The 17709-nt window shown below is 43.1% G+C and overlaps 1 protein-coding gene across 1 annotated transcript; it reads right to left on the reverse strand.

The window, feature by feature from the left end:
• Nucleotides 1-15036: 15036 nt before the first annotated feature.
• Nucleotides 15037-16909, reverse strand: LOC136546946 (anthocyanidin 5,3-O-glucosyltransferase-like). The gene has a single exon (XM_066538901.1). The coding sequence runs from the start codon at nt 16807-16809 to the stop codon at nt 15202-15204; it is 1608 nt and encodes a 535-aa protein (XP_066394998.1). The 5' UTR covers nt 16810-16909; the 3' UTR covers nt 15037-15201.
• Between the last annotated feature and the right edge of the window lie 800 nt (nt 16910-17709).

Here is a 17709-nt window from a genome sequence, read left to right on the forward strand (position 1 = left end):
GCATTTAGGAACCTAGTGTGCTAATCTTGACCCTTGTAAAATGCTTTGAAAAATTCTAACACACTGCACACAAGTTCTACACTTTGTGGTTAGCAAGTTGGAAGCAAGGGTAAACCGGTTGTGGACTTAGAAAAAGAAAAGAGAGGAGAAGGTCCATGACCGGACGCTAGACGTAGGGTGACTAGACTCACCTCGAGCGCATCTGGTCATTTATAGGCAGCACGACACCACTGGCTGAGAAGGCCGAGGAGTGCCCGGACGCTGCCACTTGTTGAGGGCTGGCGATTGAGCACGATCGGACACGTAGGCTCTGAGTCAGGTGCATGCTGACGTACCATGATGTCAGCCTTGGGCGAACACGCGCACAACTGGTGCACTGACCTGATGCACGGGCGCATTAGGTCACCTCTGACCTAATGCGTCCTGTCAATAGAAAACAACTCTGGAACATCTTAGGATATGATATGATGCCATGTAGTTCTAAATCCGGTCGATTGAGCAACAAGTCCGATCATCACTTAACTAATCACACGCTCAGGAGTTAGTCATCGGAAATAAACGGTGCTCGTTTAAACGTGGGACACATGGCACAAGATCCACGACTGGACACTGGCACGGGTGCATCCAGTCAGTACATAGGACGCCCCACCTTGGTTCCAATGGCTCTATTTGTTTGGGGACGTCTATAAATTCAGCTCCAAGGTGTTTCTCTTGGCACTTTGACATACTTGACATCCTTGTGAACCTAAGCAAACACCTCCCACTCATTTCCATCATTAATTCATCATCATAGTGAGATTGGTAGTGATTCCAAGTGCATTTGCTTGATGGATTGCATCTAGTGGCACTTGGGGATCGTTGTGGCTGCAGATTTCTTGTTTCTCTTGGTGGTTACCGTCACCTAGATGGCTTAGAGCAGTAGAGGAGCTTTGGCACGTGTTGGTCATTGTTCATGGCCGGCTTCAGTGATTTGAGTAGTCTTGTGCTTTCCCCTGTGGAGAGCCAAAAGGTAACTCTAGTGGATTGATCATGTCATTGAGTTACCTCACTTGTGGGTAGATTCTTGTGGTGTCCAATTGTGTGGATGAGGTTCGTGCAACACCTCTTAGCCACTGAACCACCAAGTGTTGATCAACACAACGGGGACTGGCATGCCAGCAAGCACGTGAACCTCGGTAGAAAAATTGGTTGTCACTTGCCCTTTGGTATTCTCCTGGTGGTTGAATTGGTATTCATCTTGTGATTGGTTCACTCCTCTTTGCGGTGGTATAATGACCCTACTCACTCATTTATATTCCCGTAAACTAGTTGTAGTAAGCTCTTTAGGGTAGCTAAAATTGAGAGCTTGCTTTGTAGTTTAAGTTCATCTAGTGGAGCTCTTTAGTGTAGCAAGTGTGAGAGCTCTTAGTGAGTAGTGACTTAGCCAATTGTGTGCCTAGTGATCATAGTAACTAGAATTGTTGGGTAGGTGGCTTGCAACCCTTATAGAGTTGGCGCAAGTTTGCATTTAGCTATTTGTCATACTAATCAAATTGCTCTAGTTAGTTTGTAGATTTTTAAATAGGCTATTCACCCCCCTCTAGCCATATTAGGACCTTTCAAGTGGTATCAGAGCCGTGGTCACCGTTTGATTGAAGGCTTAACAACCTCGATGTCAGATTATGGCTCAAGTGGTGTTCAACCTTGTGGGGGGGGGGGCAAACCACCGTTCTTTGATGGCACATGCTATGATTATTGGAAGAGAAAGATAAAGATGTATCTTAGTTCTATCAATGATCAAGTGTGAGATGTGACCGAGAGTGACTATGCTATCACTGATCCCAACAATCTCACCAACCAAGACAAGGCCAACAAGCAATGTAACACAATGACTCTCAACACCATATACAATGCCATTGATTCCAAGGTGTTCGAGCAAATCAAGGATTGTGATAGAGCTAATGAGGTGTGGAAGAGATTAGAGAAAACATATGAGGGCACACCGGCGGTGAAGAGTGCCAAGTTGTATATTCTCAAGGACAAGTTGATAAGCTTCAAGATAAAGGAGGATGAGAGCATTCTAGAGATGTTCCATCGATTGCAAGTGATTGTCAATGATTTGAAGGCACTGAGAGAGAAGATCAATGATGATGATGTGTCTCATCGGTTCTTGATGTGGCTACGTCCAAGATTTGAGATGTTAAGATTGCTCATCGTAAGAGGAGAATTAAAGGAGATTACTCCTAACCAAGTACTAGGTGATGCATGACATAAGAGACATACCGTGTGGAAAAGGAGGGGGTTGACAAGGATGACAAGAAGGAAGATGAAGACAAGAAGAAGAAGAGTGTAGCATTCAAGGCTAGCTCATCATCCAAGAACAAGGGCAAATCCAAGAAAGAATCAAGTGATGATGATGATCTTAGTGACATTGAGGATGAAGCTATGGCTCTCTTTGTGCGCAAGATGGGAAAATTCTTGAAGAAGAAGGGCTATGGTGCAAGAAAGAGAAGAGATCACACCAAGAGTAAAGAATATGTGAGAAGATGCTACAATTGCAAGAGCCCCAATCATGTTGTAGCGAATTATCCCTATAATAGTGATAATGATGAGGATGAGAAGAAGAAGCACAAAAAGGATAAGAAGGAAAAAAGAAGAAGAAGGAGAAGAAGATGACCTTCCAAAAGAAGAAGAAGGGTGAAGGCTATGTGGTCACTTGGGATAGTGATGGCTCTTCGGATAGTGATAGCTCTAGTGATGATGACAAGAAATCCATCAAGAAAGCACTAGCAAGCATCGCCATCAACAACAAGCCTTCCATCTTCGACACTCCATCGACATGCCTCATGGCAAAGCCTACCAAGGTAAAATATGATGTGAGTGATGATGATGAATGTGAAAGTGATGCTTGTAGGAGTGATGATGATGATGATGAGTACACCAAGGAGGAGCTCATGGACATGTGTAAGCAAGTGCACACTTGCTTTGAAATGAAGAGAAAGGAGTACAAACAATTACGCAAGAAAGTCAAATTTCTTGAGCAATCCATTGATGAGCTCAATGCCACTCATGAGAGGCTAATGGAAGCCCATGAGAAGCTTGGCAAAACTCACTCTAAGCTTGAAAAGGCTCACTCATCTCTTATCGAGCAAGTCAAGAATGAGCAAGTGATTGTGTCTTGTGATGTGGGACTAACATGTGATATTATTGATGAATCTTTTTATAAGCCCATTGTTGTTGCTCCCACTAACCCTTCTTATAGTACTACCACTTCTACTTCACCTTTGAGTGATGGTTTCACTTGTGATGCCTCACTAATGGTGAAAAATAAGACCCTCAAGAAGGAGGTGAATGAGCTCACTCATGCCTTAGGCAATGGCTATGGTGGAGATGCCCGCTTGCTAAAGTGCTTGGGTAGCCAAATGTTTTCTCTCAACAAAGAGGGATTAGACTATACCCCCAAGAAAGTCAAGGCGGCCTTTATCACTCCCAAAGCTAGCTTTGTGAAGGGCCATGGTCGGTTTTGCAATAGATGCAAGCAAGTTGGGCATATAGAGCAATATTGCAAGACTAACAAGAATAAGCAACCTAATGTATCCTTAATTAGATTTGATTCTTGTTACATGCTTGTTAAGGGTGCCAATGGTGTAAAGGCTAAGTTCGTTGGTACACCAATTGTGGGCTTAAAGAAGAAAGCCATTTAGGTGCCAAAGACCTTAGTAGCTAACCTTCAAGGACCCAAGCAAGTTTAGGTACCTAAAAAGAATTGATCTTCTTTTGTAGGTCAATTATAAAGCCAGAGAAAAGCATTGGGTGCTTGATAGTGGGTGCACGTAATACATGACAGGTGATTCAAGAATATTCAATTCAATCAATGAAAATGAGAGCAATAGGATTGATAGTATCACATTTGGTGACAATGGCAAAGGCCAATAACTTGAGCATTTTCAATGTGCTACTAATAGAGAGCTTCAACTTCAACCTATTGTCGGTAGCTCAATTGTGTGATCTTGGTTTCAAGTGCATATTTGGTGTGGTTGATGTAGAGATCATAAGTGTAGATGGCTCTAACTTGATATTCAAAGGATTTAGATATGAGAATCTATACTTAGTTGATTTTAGTGCTAGAGAAGCTCAATTGTCAACATGTTTGCTCACTAAGTCTAGCATGGGTTGGTTATGGCATAGAAGACTTGGTCATGTTGGAATGAAACAATTGAACAAGTTGATCAAGTATGACTTAGTTAGAGACTTGAAGGATGTCACATTTAAGAAAGATAAGCTTTGTAGAGCATGCCAAGCCAGAAAGGAAGTTGGTAACACACATCCTAAGAAGAGCATGATGAGCACATCCAAGGCATTTGAGTTGTTGCACATGGATTTATTTGGACCAACCACATACACTAGCATTGGTGGAAACAAATATAGATTTATGATTGTGGATGATTTCACTAGATACACTTGGGTGTTCTTTCTAGTTGACAAGAGTGATGTGTTTGCAACCTTCAAGACATTCATCAAGAGAATTCACAATGAGTTTGAAACAACCATCAAGAAAGTGAGAAGTGATAATAGAAGTGAATTCAAGAACACAAGAATTAATGATTTGTGTGATGAATTTAGGATTAGGCATCAATTTTTGGCCACATACACTCATCAATCAAATTGCCTAGTTGAGAGAAAGAATAGAACTTTGATTGATATGGCAAGATCAATGTTGAGTGAGTACAATGTGAGTCATTCATTTTGGGCCGAAGCAATCAACATGGCCTGCTACTATAGCATCCAACTCTATTGCTATCTATTGAAGGAGAAGACACCTTATGATCTCTTGAATGATAGAAAGCCCAATATCGCATACTTTTGGATTTTTGGTTGCAAATGCTATATATTGAAGAAAGGCACAAGATTGAGCAAGTTTTAGAAGAAATATGATGAAGGTTTCTTGCTTGGTTATTCAACTACTAGCAAAGCTTATAGAGTTTGGAATTTGGCTAGTGGTACCCTTGAGGAGGTTCATGATGTGGAATTTCATGAAACAAATGGTTCCCAAGAGAAAGATGAGAATCTAGATGATGTGAGAGGCACTCAATTGGTCAATGCAATAAAGAATATGGATATTGGTGACATAAGGCCTAGAGAGGTGATTGATGTTGAAGATGACAAGAATCAAGTGCTTTCTAACTCAAATGTGCAAGCTAGTGGTTCTCAAGATCAAGCTCAAGCAAGTGCTAGTGATGACAAAGTGCAAGATCAACAACAAGTGACTAGTTCATCATCTCAACCAAGTGATCAATCAAATGCAAGCAATCAAGCACAAGTGCTTCAACCAACTAATGTTGCAAGTGATCATCCATTGGATTCTATCATTGGTGATATCTCAAGAGGTGTGCAAACAAGATCAAGATTGGTATCATTTTATGAACACTTCTCATTTATGTCATCCATTGAATCTAAGAAGATAGATGAAGCTTTATTAGATGTTGATTGGGTAAATGCTATGCATGAAGAGCTAAACAACTTTACAAGAAATCAAGTATGGGAGTTAGTTGAGAGGTCTAAGGATCATAATATGATTAGAACCAAATGGGTCTTTCGAAACAAGCAAGATCAAGATGAGATAGTTGTAAAAAAGAAAGCAAGATTAGTGGCTCAAGGTTACACTCAAGTTGAAGGTCTTGACTTTGGAGAAACATATGCCCTGGTTGCAAGATTGGAAGCAATTAGAATCTTATTAGCCTATGCTTGTGCCCATAACATCAAGTTGTACCAAATAGATGTAAAGAGTGCATTTTTAAATGGGTACATTAATGAGCTTGTGTATGTTGAGTAACCTCCCAGTTTTGAAGATGAGAAGAAGCCCAACCATGTCTACAAGTTGAGAAAGGCTTTGTATGTATTGAAACAAGCACCAAGAGCATGGTATGAGAGGCTGAGGGATTTCCTACTCTCTAAGGGATTCAAGATGGGCAAGGTTGACACCACTCTCTTCACCAAGATGCTAGGCAATGACTTGTTTATGTTGCAAATCTATGTTGATGATATCATATTTGGATCAACCAATCAAGATTTTTGTGAGGAGTTTGGAAAGATGACAGCAAGTGAGTTTGATATGTCTATGATTGGAGAGCTTAGTTACTTCCTTGGTCTTCAAATCAAGCAAATAAAGAATGACACATTTGTGAGTTAAGGCAAGTACATCAAAGACATGCTCAAGAAGTTTGGCATAGATGAGAGCAAAGCTATTAGTACACCAATAGGACAAATGGAAGCTTAGATAGTGATGCTAGTGGCAACATGGTGGATCAAAAGATGTATCAGTCTATGATTAAAAGCCTACTCTATGTGACCGCATCATGGCTAGATGTGATCTTTAGTGTATGCATGTGTGCTAGATTTCAAGCCTCACCAAGAGAAAGTTATTTGAAGGCAACCAAGAGAATATTAAGGTACTTAAAGCATACACAAAATATTGGATTGTGGTATCCCAAAGGAGCAATATTTATATTGATTGGATATTCAGACTCCAATTATGCGGGATGCAAAGTTGAGAAAAAGAGCACATCGGGCATATGTCAACTGTTGGAAAGATCACTTGTGTCTTGGTCATCAAAGAAGCAAAATAGTGTAGCACTTTCAACTACCAAAGCAGAGTATATTTTGGCCGGTAGTTGTTGTGCTCAATTACTTTGGATGAAGGCTACTTTGAGTGACTTTGGAATCAAATTCAAGCAAGTACCATTGCTATGTGACAATGAGAGTGCCGTGAAGCTCACCAACAACCCGGTTCAACATTCATGAACAAAGCACATAGATGTCTATCATCATTTCATAAGAGATCATCAACAAAAGGGGGACATTTGTGTTGAGAGTGTGGGCACCAATGATCAACTTTCCGATATCTTCACCAAGCCACTTGATGAGAAGAGGTTTTGCAAGCTAAGGAATGAATTGAACATACTTGACTTCTCCAATATGTGTTGATGCATCCCCATTATATGACATGCCTCTCCTTTGAGCAAAGCAAGGTAAAGTTGATTGACATGTCATTCATCAATTGCTAAAGACTTGTTTAGTACATCAAGTCATTCATATCATGTCCTAGGCTCATTCGTGAAAATCAAATGAATTCGATGCTTGTATGGTACCACTATTGCTTGTATACTTGAAATGATCTAATGGTAGCATATGATATGTTTATGGGCTTGTGAACCTAGTGTTTGATCTAGAAAATAAGTTATAAGTGTTTAACTCAACATGGTGCATGATAACCCTCATTTGGAGGTGTGAAGAAGCTTGCCCTTAATTTAAACTGAGTTAGATATCTTTTGCAAATGATTTAGATTGGGTAAATGATCCTCACTTCACATGGTTTCACCCCAACCTATCTAAAATCTAAGCTCACCTTTTGTGCTAATTGTTGACAAAGGGGAGAGAAATTCACAAAGATAGTAAGAGATAGGGGGAGCAAACAAATGAAATGACATTGTAAGAGGATCAATTAAAATTTGAAGCACACAAGTAGGGGGAGTAAGCTCATAAACTTGTATGTTGCATTACATATGTTTGCTTGCATGACACAAGTTCTTTATTTCTATATCTATGCTTGTGTGGTGTATGCTAGATTGTAGAAAATGATTGATGAAATGAAAACTAGCATGCATAAGACAACTAGATATACCTTGATCTTTTACAAGTGGTACTAGAGCCTTGCCTCTAATGTCGATCTCATGAGGTATCTAGTTTGTCTTTGCTTTTTCAAATGGTATCTAGCAAATCATGGTGCTAAGGATGGTGTTCAAATAGCAACTCCGATTGGTATCACGCTTCAAAGGTCCATTCTTTACACCTTAGCATTATTTGGTAGCTATTACTCTCTCAAAACTTCTAATCCATGCATATGTGCAAGCTTTCAAATCCAAACTCTTAGCACACATATAGGGGGAGCTAATACTACCAATTTGGATTGATAAAACTTGTCCATAATCTTTGCACATGGTAATATGCTTGGGCAAGCAACATAAATCTAAAAAGATTTAATTGAATATCTTTGTAAATAGGTTGTCATCAATTACCAAAAAAGAGGAGATTGAAAGCCCTAGTTTAGTTTTGGATAATTGATGAAACCTAGGACTAACCTTTGATCTAAGTGTGTGAATTAGAAAATGTGGTCCACTCCAAGTGATTGAGCAAGATGAGGTCCATGGAGTTGAATATGGACATGAGATGATGATGATCAAGCTCAACTTGGAAAAGAAGAAAGAGAAAAATAAAAACCAAGATGATTAAGGTAAATGTATATGATACATTTTTGTTTTACACTCAAGACACTATAGAGGATGTGAGTGACTTTGGATCGATAGCCGTACTATAAAGAGGGGAAATCTTTGGCAAAACGGTTTATCGAGTGCCACTAGGTGACATGATTCTTGCATATGCATTTAGGAACCTAGTGTGCTAATCTTAACCCTTGTAAAATGCTAACACACGTGCACACAAGTTCTACACTTTGTGGTTAGCAAGTTGGAAGCAAGGGTGAATCGGTTGTGGACTTAGAAAAAGAAAAAGAGGAGAAGGTCCACGACCAAACGCTAGCCGTGGGGTGACCGGACTCACCCTGGTTGCATTCGGTTAGTTATAGGTAGCACGGCGAGCTGACCAAGAAGGTCGAGGAGCGACTAGACGCTACCACCTACGCATCCAGTCACTTGTTGAGGGCTGGCGATCGAGTGCGATCGGACACGCATGCTCTGAGTCAGGTGCGTGCTGACGTACCATGACGTTAGCCTTGGGTGAGCACGCGCACATGAGCGGTGCACTGACCGAACACACAGGCGTGTCAGGTTGCCTCTGACCTAACGCGTTCGGTCAATAGAAAACAACTCTAGAACCTATCTAGATATGATCTAACACCGTGTAGTTCTGAGTCTGGTCAATTGAGGAGCGAGTTTGGTCATCACTTAACTAATCACACGCTCGGGAGTTAGCCATTGGAAATGAACGGTGCTCATTTGAATGTGGGACACATGGCGCAAGATCCACAATTGGATGCTGGCGTGGGCACGTCAGGTCAACTTGACCGGTGTGTCCGGTTAGTACGTAGGACGCCCCACCTTAGCTCTAATGGCTCTATTCATTTGGGGACGTCTATAAATAGTTGGAGTTGGCTCCAAGGTGTTTCTCTTGGCACTTTGACATACTTGACATCCTTGTGAACCCAAGCAAATACCTCCCACTCATCTCCATCATTGATTCATCATCATAGTGAGATTGAGAGTGATTCCAAGTGCATTTGCTTGAGTGATTGCATCTAGTGGCACTTGGGGATTGTTGTGGCTACAGATTTCTTGTTTCTCTTGGTGGTTGCCGTCACCTAGATGGCTTGGAGCAGCAGAGGATCTTCGACACGTGTTGGTTATTGTTCGTGGCCGGCTTCAGTGATTGTGAGTAGTCTTGTACCTTCCCCCGCGGAGAGCCAAAAGGTAACTCTAGTGGATTGGTCGTGTCATTGAGTTACCTGACTTGTGGGTAGGTTCTTACGGTGTCCAATTGTGTGGACGAGGTTCGTGCAACACCTCTTAGCTGCTGAACCGCCAAGTGTTGGTCGACACAACGGGGACTAGCGTGCCGGCAAACACGTGAACCTCAGGAGAAAAATTGGTTGTCACTTGCCCTTTGGTATTCTCCCGGTGATTGAATTGGTATTCATCTTGTGATTGGTTCACTCCTCTACGCGGCGGTATAATGACCCTACTCACTCATTTATATTTCCGTAAACTAGTTGTAGCAAGCTCTTTAGTGTAGCTAGAATTGAGAGCTTGCTTTGTAGTTTAAATTCATCTAGTGGAGCTCTTTAGTGTAGCAAGTGTGAGAGCTCTTAGTGAGTAGTGACTTAACCAATTGTGTACCTAGTGATCATAGTAACTAGAATTGTTGGGTAGGTGGCTTACAACCCTTGTAGAGCTAGAATAAGTTTGCATTTCGCTATTTGTCATACTAATCAAATTACTCTAGTTGGGTTGTAGATTTTTAAATAGGCTATTTACCCCCCTCTAGCCTTATTAGGACCTTTCAGCTGGGCTCGGTGGTGGGCCAAGGAAATCAAACACGAGCTTCTGCAGCCCATGGGCACGGCCAGGCCTCTAGGCCAGAAATCTAACACGCCCCAAATGCCCCTGAAGGATTAGTTTAGTTTCCTATCTTAGCGTGATTGAGACTAGGGCCCTTCCTATCCATCACCACTCAAACCATAGTAGGTCATCAGATTTCCTAACATACCATAGTTGTAGATGCGGTGCGCCTCTCTTGCATGAATGCATGAGGTAGTAGGCCCTGTATAGTAGGCTTCTATTGTTCCATGCACAACAAAGAGTCGTAACTATTTACAACCATATTAAACATGGCCATAACAACACACCGCAACACATCACACAAATACACTAATCCACTATGACTCGGGCCAACATAAGCTAATGCCCCCCCACCACACCCCCACCCACCCAAAGGGCTATACCAATTCTAGGACTACGACTTTTCTTTGTCATGTACTTTGGTAACGATTAATCGAATAATTGTGTTACTCTTTATTTTTTGAGAGTAAACCATAAATGATTTATGGAAATAGAATAATTTCACTATCGCGTAACCTATTTCTTCACTATTTTCTTTTGTTTATCCCAGTATTAATATTTTAAATTATTAATACTTATGGCACCTTAAGTAAGCTACAGTCAACGCCCTTACTTTGAGTTCAATATGTAATGATGTTCGTCTGGCCCATGCTGCTATGACAAAGAAGGAAACATGAAAACTGTTAGAAAAACACTAAGCGTGTGTTTGGATTGAGGGTTGTCATGGGTTGGGATGGGTTGGACCCAAATTTAGTTGTGTTTGGTTGGGGGTTGAAGTGGATTGGGTTTGCTCCCATAGGAAATATACCTAGTAGATGTGGGTTGAATTGGTTTCTCAAAATCAGGCGAATGGGGTCGATCTAGTTCGACATCGTCGTTTCTCCGTCTTGAAGCGCTGACGTTGGTGAGATGAGCTCCGCTGGGGCTAGGCCATGGTGGCTCTAGCCGAGCTCCATCGGCGTGGTTGGGCTCCGCTGGCACTGGTCCATGGCCAGACGGGCAAGCTCAATTGGCAATGGGCGACATGGCAGGACTAGACGGGCCATCCATTCTAACCCATTCTATCCCTCACACCAAACAAAAAAATTGGAATGGCTCTGTTGATTTGTTCATCCACTTCCTATAAGTGAGTGCTTTTATTGTTAATGGACACGTACCCGAGGGAATACAATAAATTTGAAATACGGGTTGTTATCCATAGTTTATGTGGTTCTCATCTATGCTAATGAAAAGGTGGTTTTTGAATTACTTTAGCATAGTTTGTTTATCATGTTTGATAATGAATTTTTATTTGTTCACTACATTCAAGCATGGTTCAAGGCAAAAGTGACTTGCAGCAAAAGACAAAGTGAATGAATTTTGATACTCATAGTTCTTCCTTCAATGAAGTTTGAGCCATGTCTTCTTTTGCACAGAGTTGTTGGAGTTCATCTCATGCATTGATTTATCTCCAATGTGAATTCATCTCTTGACTTACCCAGATTGAATTTGAGAGTTTTCTATAGGGGTTAGTCCAACAAAATAACCAGTATCTACTACAACAAGTTTTAGTTCAATAACCAAACTAAACTCCATGTCTAATTTGATTAAGGCATTTTAACCTAAGCACCATGCTTAATTTAAAAAGCCTTTGGAAATAAGGTCACACACCTCTTGATTTAAACTAAGCACCATGCTTACTTTAAAAGATGTCTAAAGATACTTTCAAACCTAAACATACTATAGTAAACAAAGTGTAACATGAAAGCGTTATAGAGATTTATTCAAATAGAGATGAAAGAGCATGATCATGGTGAGAGATTTTTTAATAAAAAGATGCAAGTGGCATGAATGTATGCAAGGAACTAAATATGTTGTGGATTTGATATGAGAGAATTTAAACTAAACGGAGTGGATGCATGAATCATTTAAAGTAAACATGCAATGGTATGCAAAAATTAAAAGATAACTACTCATCAAGTTTAAAGTCCATGAGCAAGACTATGTCACCTTTCTCGATCATATTTACCATGACTCACATGATGTAATTTGTGAGTAGTGCAGCATCTGTATTCATCACTTAAGATGTGATTCTTGTGACATCGACCTTTTTCTCCAATCTACACATGGTTAGAATAATATATATGTGTATACAAACCTGTGAGACGATAGGGTTCCAATATTGATGGATCTTGAATGTTTAGGCACCCTAGGGTTCTTCAATGTTTCTTCTTTTCTTGTGGAAGCTTGCCAAAAGGTCAAAACGGCATCTGTTGCCCTGTCTATTTCACAATATAATAGAACAGGGGTAATCCTACTAAAGCTAGCGGTATGTTAATGATCTAAATCTTTACGCCAATTGTTTCCCTAGCAACGGAGCCAAAAATGTTTGTTGGTATTTACTAACGCAAATAGAATATGAAGGATTCCGCAAGCGCACAGAATACCATTGTAGCATTTTACCGGGAGTATTTTAGGTATCGTTATTTATATTTTACTATAGGGAAACAATATAGTAAAGACTTATTGAGTAATAGAGGAATGTCCACCAACCAACATGCCAGCATAGCTAAAGTAGGGGTGAATGTAATGATAGGAATAAAGCATAATGACACTTAGGGGATAGATCTAAGAAAATGTAAACTAGTAAACTCGGGAGAACAACGGGTGAGGTAGATTCCTATGATATTCTTATTACAAGATCAAAGTATATATATACCCAACTATAGCTAAGACTAACTCTACTCTTGTGCACTTAGAGACGTCGCTTAGACGGTACAGCATCCACAATAAATAACTCTACTGATGTGACTATGGTCCTACAATTTAAGAACATGTTTAATTCGGCGTGGATTACAAAGGATAGATGGGACTGTCACCACCCGCTGCTACCACACAACCAAAGAATAGGGTGTTCTCATAGGCAGAGCATCGTATAAGCAGGGACATAGCCAGCGGTGGGGCTAGGGGGGCTTCAGCCCCCCTACCCACCCTGAGCACGTGGAGTTTTCCTAAGTCATCTTTTAAAATTTTATGCATACATGTATTAGGTAGGAGGGGCTAAGGTTAAGAGAAGATAAAAAAACCTCTATTCTTTTATTCAGCCCCTCCTAAATTTTTTTCTGGCTTCGTCACTGCGTATAAGCACCATGCTTACACGAGGTTCGGCTACTTAGCCCAATCGATAAACTATAGCAGGCTAAGCGCTCTATGAACCCACGCACAAATGCAATGATAACCTTAACTAAGCAAGATATATATTCAAAGTAAGCATAGCCAAGTAGATAAAAATATGATAAATTGATAGTAAGTCTTATAAGATGTAGAAGTGAAGATATAAGGCTTTGTTGAGACTCTAAGACTAGATCCAGAACTTGAGCATGAGCCCAACTCGACCCTCACTCCCGAGTTAGTAATCTACTATATTGTAGAGTTCTTGACATAATCCTCCTGGCATGTGTTGATATGAATGAGAGATATGAATTAGGGTTTCCAAGATGTCTCTAGGGAGGGGGGGGGAGGAGGAGCTGCTATTTATAGGCCGAGGTGGAGTAGGGGGTAAGGAATTGCCACGTCATCGATCCGCGTCAACTCCCTCGATCACCATTGGATGAACCGACCTTGATCAACGGGGGAGATGGTCTCTCAAAGGCGGTGAGAAACTGACGTAGGAAGATGAGGCTAACTGGTGGGCCCCCTAGGCCGGTCGGTCTGCAGGTGGGGCTGGCCGGCCTGTCTCTGTGACAGGTGGGCCTACCCTCCAGTGGAAGCTTCTAGACTCCGTCTTGAGTTGTTTTCCGTAGGTTTCGCGAGCCGAATCTCTTTCTAATATCAGTTTGCTTGTTTGGAGAGTATGACGGTGGTCCCAGGGGCTGTTTTCTGGATAAATCCTTCTGCATTCACATATTCACCAAAGCTCGTGGAATTCATTAGTTTAAACCCCTATTCCTATGTTTAGTGATGAAATTAAATATATATATAGAGGATATATTGATGGCTTATAATTGATGTTAACGGTCGTCAATAGGCTCCATCTCTCAAACCAAACATAAGATAGGTCCTACCTAAGCCCTTAAAATTGGTATAGGTCCAACCCATCCCACGTGGTCTTGAAACCAAACACACCCTAACATTGTTTTCTGTCCGATTTTCATATTCAAAATATATATTGTGTTTCTCATTGACTTTAATATTTAAAAAAATGAAAAATGAACCAGATAAATACAGAAATTAGGGCAGGAGCGGAGGGCGTCCATATGGCTCTTAGATGGCTAGACGTCCCGATGATTCTGGAGTCGGACTGTGAGTCGGTGGTCACCAAGATCCGAACGAAGACGTGGGAGGTTGGTGCCCAGTTAAAGAGTTTCACAGCAATCGAGATTAGGCCGTGTTTAGTTCAGCCGAATTGGCGCTGGCAGGAATACTGTAGCAACACTGTACCTACAGTGTTGTTTTGTTTTTATTTGGCAATAATTGTCCAATTGTTGACTAATTAGGCTCAAAACGTTCGTCTCGTAAAGTACAACTAAACTGTGTAATTAGTTTTTGATTTCGTCAACATATAATACTCCATGCATGTACCACAAGTTTGATGTGACGGGGAATCTTCTTTTTGCATAGTGCCAAATTCTGGAATTTGGGGGCAACTAAACATGGCCTTAGTAGGGCTCAGAATAATTTAGCTCATGAGTTGGCACAGTTTGCCATTAGGTCTAGGGAGTGTCAGGCTTTTTTTTTTTTGCTTGTTTTCCGGAGTGGTTTTCTTCACTCTCTTGTAAAGATGTTACTTGAGTTTTAATAAATTTTACCATTCGCAGAAAAAAAGGGGCGGGAGTGATCTATCCGGTCCGTTTTCACGCCTATTTCTCCGGCCCTTCATTCCTGGCTCTGTGACAGTGTGTGTTGTGCCTGCCATCGCATTCCAGTTTACGTATATCGCAATGTCCCATTCGATATAACATTCTAATATAGGAGTAAGCTTATTAGCTTAAACAAGCTACCACAGTCCACAGAGTACATGGAAGCATCCCAGTTTCATCTCAGTTCTCAACACTGATTCACAACCGATGATGATGGAATTCAGCAATCAGCAATGCATCCAGCGCGTGCGCGTCTACTCCCGTGCTCCGAGTTTGGCCGCGTCCGTCAAGAACTGGCCATACGCAGCGCGCGATGAGCCACCGGCCCTCAGGGCGACGGTCGCGGCATCCCTATGCGCCACCACGCGCGCCCTGATCTTGTCGCCTTCCTCGGACTCCATCACCAACCTCACCTTGGCCTCCACCTCCTCAGCCCTGACCAGCCCCTGCTGCCATCCAACCATCTCCACGCCGACCATGGCTTCCTCCACCATGAACAGCTTGTTCATCTTCTGTTCCGCGTACATCGGCCAGCAAAGCATCGGCACGCCGGCCGTGATCCCCTCCAGCGCCGAGTTCCACCCGCAGTGCGTCACGAACGCGCCTGTCGCCCTATGGCTGAGCACTTCCACCTGCGGCGCCCAGTGCTTGACGACAAGGCCGCGGTCTCTGGTGCCCTCCAGGAACCCGTCCGGCAGGAGGACGTCGAGGTCCGCGTCCGCGCGTGGATCGAACAGCCTCTCGGTGTCGCCGCGCAGCGGGGCTCGCACCACCCAGAGGAAACGGTGGCCGGAATTCTGCAGGCCGACAGCGACCTCCCTGAGCTGCTCCTCCGAGTGGGTGGCCGCGGCTGTGCTCCCGAAGCAGAGGAACACCACGCTGCGCTCTGGTTGCCTGTCGAGCCACGCCAGGCACTCGTGCTTCTCTTTTGCCTCGGCGCCGGCACCGGCGGCGACCAGTGGCCCGACGCAGTACACCGGAGGCGTCCTGCGTGCTCTGCCACTGCCAGGAGGAATCGACGGCGGGTCCCGGAGAGCTCCCACCGCCCGAGCCTCCAGCGACGCGAACGTGTTCACCAGGATGCCGTCGGGCTCCTCCGCGTTCCTTCGCATCGCGTTCATCATCGCCTTGTATATCTCGCTCTCCGGCTCCTGCAGCGTCTCGCGCATGAGGTACGACGCCGGGATGGGAGGCACGCCAGAGAAGGTTACGGGGGCGTCTCTGAGCTCCTTGAAGCTTGGCTGGCCTTCCGCGCGGATCCAGGGGAGCTGGAGGAACACGGCGACCGCGGAGGCGTTGGCGGCGAAGAAGGTGTAGGCCGGGATCCCGAGCTCCTTGGTGACGTCGAGCGCGGCGACGGAAGGCGCGTCCACGATCACCGCGTGGACGACGCTTCGGGGAGGCTGCAGCACGGAGCAGAGGAACCCACGGAGTTGGTCGTTGTAGCGTTTCACGATCTCGAAGTACCAGAGGAGCGCCTCCGCGTAGTCCGCGACGGTGGGAGGGTTCTGGATCCGAGGGAGCCTGTGGAATGCGACGGACGGCTTGTCGGAGGCCACGCGGTCGACGGCGGCTGCCAAGGCGACGTCTTGGTCCAAGGTGAGGTCGATGAGCGCGACCGCAACAGCGTAGCCCTCCTCCAGGAACACGTCGGCGAGCTGCATCATCGGGACGAAGTGGCTGACAAAGAGGCCCGGGTACAGAACGATCGTCTTCTCCATGATGTCTTTGCTTGCGGTAGCGGTGCGGCGGTGCCGGAGGTGTCGGACAGAAGATTGGATGAGGATTTTTTTTTTTTTTTTGACAACAGACTGGATGAACTTGAGCATGAGTGGTGGACTGTGGAGTGACCTGCCGTCCATTTATTTTCGTTCGTTCTCGTGGTCATGACTGACGACATCACGGGACCGGGGAGCACGTGGGCAGCAACAGTACGATTGTACGAGGCTTGTTTAGTAGGGTGAAGTTTGAGATTTTAGTTACGGTAGCATTTTTATTTTTATTTGACAATTAATATTTAATTATGGACTAATTAGGTTAAAAACATTCGTCTCGTATTTCCAATCAAACTGTACAATTAGTTTTTTTTTGTCTACATTTAATATTTTCATGCACGTATCATAAGATTTTATGTGATGTCTACTGTAGCACTTTTTAGAAAAAGTTTTTGCAACTAAACATGGCCTGAGTCAAAAACATCCTCTTCCTGGGTCCAGCCTCCGGCGCTTGCTCTACTCAGGCCCCGTTTAGATCTAAAATTTTTTAGATTTTGGCTACGGTAGCACTTTAGTTTGTATTTGGCAATTAGTGTCTAATTATAGACTAATTAGGTTCAAAAGTTTCGTCTCGCGATTTCTCACCCAACTATGTAATTAGTTATTTTTTTCGTCTACATTTAGTACTCTATACATGTGCCATAAAATTCGATATAACAGATACTGCACAAAATTTTTTGGAATCTAAACAGGCCCTCAACGAAACAAAAAAAACATGCTTTCCATTTGACACTTCGGCTCGAGATCGATGGCCAGAGCTTTCACGTCATGCATGACATCACTACATCAGGAAGGGGAACTCTCTAGCCTGCAGCATCAACACGTGCTGGCCTTGATCATCCAGCGAGACCCTTCCTCTGCTCCAAATATTTATCGAGTGCCTTCCTTTCATTAGTCAATATACTATGCATGTAGTCACATAATACTCCCTTCAATCAGCCAATTACTCATTTTTTTTCGAGAACGCAATAAGCACATGTTTCGTTA

Source organism: Miscanthus floridulus, chromosome 3 (genome assembly GCF_019320115.1).
Source record: "Miscanthus floridulus cultivar M001 chromosome 3, ASM1932011v1, whole genome shotgun sequence".
Lineage (NCBI taxonomy): Eukaryota > Viridiplantae > Streptophyta > Magnoliopsida > Poales > Poaceae > Miscanthus > Miscanthus floridulus.

Coding starts and splice junctions, on each gene's coding strand:
- LOC136546946 (XM_066538901.1), bottom strand. CDS start 16,809: ATGGACGGCAGGTCACTCCACAGTCCACCACTCATGCTCAAGTTCATC.